The 4,834-nt window shown below is 59.1% G+C and overlaps 1 protein-coding gene across 1 annotated transcript; it reads left to right on the top strand.

The window, feature by feature from the left end:
- Window positions 1-1,892: 1,892 nt before the first annotated feature.
- LOC125530564 (BAG family molecular chaperone regulator 3-like) lies at window positions 1,893-4,562 on the top strand. Its single transcript, XM_087521394.1, has 4 exons — window positions 1,893-3,018; window positions 3,146-3,402; window positions 3,506-3,652; window positions 3,763-4,562. Exons 1-4 carry the CDS (start codon window positions 2,766-2,768, stop codon window positions 4,126-4,128), a joined length of 1,023 nt encoding a protein of 340 aa, XP_087377520.1. The 5' UTR covers window positions 1,893-2,765; the 3' UTR covers window positions 4,129-4,562.
- The last annotated feature ends 272 nt before the right edge of the window (window positions 4,563-4,834 follow it).

The following is a 4,834-nucleotide window of genomic DNA, read 5'->3' as shown; positions in this document are numbered from 1 at the left end:
GTCGCTGTCCGATCACGTGGGCGCATGGCGCGCCGCCGCGTGGCCGCGCTGTCGGTGCGGGCCTCTCGGCTTCGCTGGCAGTGACGGGCGGCTGTGCTGGTCTCGCTTGGCCGGCTTCGGCTTCGCGTGTGGTGACCGATGGATGACACACCGGGCCAGCCTCCCTTCTCCCACCGGCTTCTTCTTTTTCGTGCGCGTGGCCTAAAAAACCTGGGAATAGTTTGTAATCCAGATTAAATCCAGCCCAATCCATACAAGTATAAGCCCAACAATCAGACCAGACCAGACCAAACTGCAAATGCTATAATCCAAACCAATCCAAACTGTACGTATTTTCAAGCCAAACCCATCCAACCCATTCCCCACATACAGTTTCAATCTGAAGTTTCAAACCAAGGGCGTGTCCAATTACTATGGGAAGAGAGGCGTTGGAAGGGTGATTAGCTGCTACTGCATGTTACTCACCACCACAACGTACGTACATAGAACAAGCTATAATGCTAGATACTATATATATATGTGACTAGTCGGCCAACCTCGTCGGCCATCACGGTATAAAACGATCTTGTTCGCACTGTCCGACCTCGTCGGCCAACTCGCCGGCGCCGTCGAGTGGGAAGAAGGGGCACCTCGTAGGGCGCCATGTGACTGTTGTATATCACACTGTCTGGCAGTAGTTGAGCAGCTCGGCCGCGAGGACCTGGTCGATGTTGGTATGTATCTCTATTGGAGCATGGATGTGCCATGGCGAGCAGGAGCATCATCATTAGCACCAGTAGTGGAGACGACAAGGAAGACGTTGCCAATGGGAGATTGCTTTTCCCGGCAAAAAAAAGGGTGATTGCTTTGATCGGGACCCTAACCTGGTCCTTGATTTAGTTTTCGGTCCATGGGTTAGAATGGTTTGAGACTGTTTGGTCTGTGACCAGACCGAACCAGACCAAACCGATAATAGGAAAAGCCCAAACCAAACCAGCTTACATTAGGAGCTCAGCCCATTTAATCCAAACCAAAAGAGACCAATAGGAAAAACCGATTTGAAATTGTGGTTTGTGTCCAAACTGTTCCCAGGTTTACGCGTGGGGAAGAAAAGAAAAGTCAAAAGCGATCGCATGAAGATGAACGTACGGCCGCCCCTGCTACGGTCAATGTAAAACAGTGAGACGAAACGAAGCCCTCATCTGAACTCAGCTCTCAACTCTCGAGTCTGGAGCATGTCGGCGTTGCTGCTCCAGACCGGAGCTCATCGCACAGTTGACACTATTTACCAACGCGTTTGACCAGGTCAACGTTAGGCGCACCGCGTGTCCGTACGATCGGACCCTTCTGCGCTCGCGGGCCGGTGCACACGGCCATGAGGAGCTCCTACAGCAGCTGCAGCACGCGGCCATTCCCTTTGTCGACCCGCAGCTTCGCGGGCTGTTGCCAGATACGCTCCAGGTATCAGTACGGTAGTATAAAGGCAAAAGCGTACAGGCACTCCCAGTCCAAGGGCAGTAGAGTAGGTGTCGCCGCTGGCGGTGGCCACCGATCGAGCGAGCGGGCGTGCCTATCCTTTTTCGCGGCTGATACACGTACGTCGGCGCATGCATGCGCGATTCATTCTACTAGCGGTACCATGATCGCCGGCTGTCACTTCCCCGATTATTATTACCCAGGTCGGCAACGCTTGGGTCGGGGGCAAAGGCACAGTACCCACCCACCGGCCGAGGCTGGTCAATCCCCCGATGATCGCTGCTGCTCCCGGCGACACGTCAGGGCCGGGCAACGCATGGAAAGGCGCCGGCTTGGCTTGGGCAGGAGAAGAGGAGCAGGTGGTGCAAGGGAGGGAGGACGAAAGCGAGAGGGGGAAAAGGGAGGTTGGTGCGCCGATGCCAATCGCCACGCGAGTCAGTGGCGAGTTTGGCCCGGACGCGACGGTTGCTTGGAGGCTAAGGCCCAAACGCCAACGCCCGGCGGCGCCGCCCGCTTTCCTCTTCCGGCCAAGCCCTCGCCGGGTTCGGATGCCACCGCACGACACGGACGGGGCGAAAAACGGACAGAGAAGGAACAGTGGCGGGGCATTGCCCACGCCAACGGCGTGCGTGTCCGCTGGCGCCACTTTTGTCTGGTCACGGGAAAGAGCATGCAGCAGAATGGGGCGCGGGTGGGGTGGCCCTCTTTCGGGCCCGGTATATTCCGCCGTCCTCGCGTACGTACTACACGTCGGCGCTGTGTTGGTTGCCGTCGGCTGCGGCCGCACCGCCGGATGTTTTACTTGCCCCGTCTGTTACTCCAGAATCCACCCACATGCACGCCTCCTCTCCTCTCCTCTCCTCTCGGCCTGCTCCAGTATAAATATTCCGCTGCCGCCCTGTCCCTGAGCTGTATACTCTCCTCCTCCTCCTCTGCGCTGTGTTTTCTTTCCCCACCTCTCCTCCTCCTACCTCCTACCCTCCCACCTACCTCTCCCCCTCCCCTGATCCCTCCTCCTTCATTCCCCAATTGAGTCGACGCCAGGGGAAGCACCTGCTCCGCACCCGCGATCGTGTCTCCTCGTCTGGTCTTGCCCCGATCCAGCAAATTCCCCTCTTTCTTGCTCTTGCCGCGGCGGAGCAGCCCCCGTCGGCGACAGGAGGAGAGATTTTCGGAGCTGAGACTCGGAGCTTCCGTCTCCTTCCTCGTGCTTGGATTGTTCTTGCTTCTTGCCGAGGGTAGCGCAGGCTGCTAGGGTTGCTCGGTTGATTCTTTGCTTGTGCGGTACATAGAATACGTATCATGAGAAGATGATGCGCGCCAAGGGCAAAGCTACATTCTTGGACGCCATGAAGGAGACCACCTCCCCCGTCTCCCCCGCCGCCGCGGCCAAGGAGGCGCTCAAGGAGGACGAGTGGGAGGTGCGGCCCGGCGGGATGCTGGTGCAGAAGCGCGACCCGGGCTCCGACGCGCCCGCGGGCGCCCCCGTGCCCACCATCCGCCTCAAGGTCAAGTTCAACGCCGTCTCCCACGAGATCTACATCAGCTCCCAGGCCTCCTTCGGTAATGCACGCAAACCAATCAATCAATCAATCAATTGCTTTGCTTCGCCTTGCTCGCCGGATTTTTGGTTTGGCTCCTCTCGAGCTCGAGCTGGCTGCTGACTGAGCGTGAATGGTGGTGGGTGCAGGCGAGGTGAAGAAGATGATGTCGGAGAAGACCGGCCTGCACCACGAGGACCAGAAGGTGCTCTACAAGGGCAAGGAGATGGACTCCAAGGCCTTCCTCGACATGTCCGGCGTCAAGGACCGCTCCAAGCTGGCGCTCCTCGAGGACCCCGACGCGCAGGCCAAGCGCCTCATCGAGCAGCGCCGCGCCGACAAGGCGCACCGCGCCTCCAAGTCCGTCTCCCGCATCAGCCTCGACGTCGACAAGCTCGCCACCAAGGTACCGACCACTCTGCTCGTGCTCGCGCCCTTCCCTTGTTTTTTGTTTCGCCGCCGTCGTCGATCGAGTTGGGTGCTGATCGAATTTGGGTGGCGCTCTGCAGGTGTCGGCGCTGGAGGCCATCGTGCGCAAGGGCGGGAAGGTGGTGGAGGCCGACGTGGTCGCCCTCACCGAGGCGCTCATGACGGAGCTGGTCAAGCTGGACGCCATCGCCGCCGACGGCGAGGTCAAGGCGCAGCGGCGATTGCAGGTCAGCACGTACGCTCGGCCGAATTAAGTTCCCCGTCGATTCCGTTGACGAGCACATTAATTAGCCGCGGGGCGGGCGAGCTGAACGGAACTGAATCTCTGGTGGTGCAGGAGAAGCGGGTGCAGAAGTACGTGGAGACGCTGGACGTCATCCGCGCCAAGAACGCGGCGGCGCCCAAGGCCAACGGCACCGGCAATGGCCAAGCCAAGGGCGACCGGTCGCTGCACCTGCCGCCGCGGCCGCCGCCCGTGTCGCAGCGGCGGCAGTTCAAGCAGCAGCCCGCGCCGGCGACCGGCAAGGCGGCGGCGGCGCCGCCCACGGCGAGCTGGGAGACGTTCGACCTGCTGTCGTCGATGCCGTCGACGTCCTCGGCCACGGCGACCACCACCATGGCGGCCGCGACGACCACGACGAAGCCGGCCAGCAACAACAACAGCACCTCGCCGATCCCGCGGTTCGACTGGGAGCTCTTCTAGCCGCGACGCGCGTACCGCCCGTGACGGCGGCATGGTACATGCCTCTGCCTAGTTTGATTCCTTTCTCGTGCGTCCATCCATCAATCGACCTCTCTGCCCTGCTCTGCTCGATCCGATCCGACCAATCTAGTGCCGATTGTTTGCTCCGTCTGTTTATTCTTTCCTTTTTCTCGATGGTTTCTTCTTCCACCTCCATTTTTCTTTTACATTTGTTCCGAGTGTATGTATGTATGCATGTACATCAAACAACACAAGATGAACAGGCCCTGGCCGGTGAAGTGGCGAGCGTGTTCGTCCATTCCGTCCCGTCCGTGCAGAGAATAAGCGCCGGTGGTGGTCTTAATGTGAAGGATTTTTCATGGCACAACCAACATATATGGAAATAGCATGTATATGTGATTCATACCTACATACTACATCAATCGATTCCTCTATGATTGGATTGCTTGGTTGATGACTTGATTCCCCCATTGCCATCGCAAGTGGTGATCGTACCGCTGGGTGATCATCGGGGTGTGAGATTTGGTGCTCTGGATTCCCAATGCACCATGGATTGATTGATTGACTGGGGTTGCTGACGTGCTTGTGTCGTGTGGGGCGCGGGGCACGAATTATTGTTGGCCATGAGCGCGCGCGCACGGACACGGAGCACGGGGCCGGGCCGGGGGCGGACAGGAGCGAGTTGGTTCCAGGCGGGGCTGGGGCC

The sequence above is a fragment of the Triticum urartu genome, chromosome 5A, assembly GCF_056163025.1.
Source record: "Triticum urartu cultivar PI428250 chromosome 5A, HENAU_Tu73, whole genome shotgun sequence".
NCBI lineage: Eukaryota > Viridiplantae > Streptophyta > Magnoliopsida > Poales > Poaceae > Triticum > Triticum urartu.
Note: the sequence above shows the minus strand (reverse complement) of the source record. Positions and strands in the feature narration are given on the sequence as shown.

Coding starts and splice junctions, on each gene's coding strand:
- LOC125530564 (XM_087521394.1), top strand. CDS start 2,766: ATGATGCGCGCCAAGGGCAAAGCTACATTCTTGGACGCCATGAAGGAG. Junction 3,019..3,145: donor CAGCTCCCAGGCCTCCTTCG/GTAATGCACGCA, acceptor TGGTGGGTGCAG/GCGAGGTGAAGAAGATGATG. Junction 3,403..3,505: donor TCGACAAGCTCGCCACCAAG/GTACCGACCACT, acceptor GGCGCTCTGCAG/GTGTCGGCGCTGGAGGCCAT.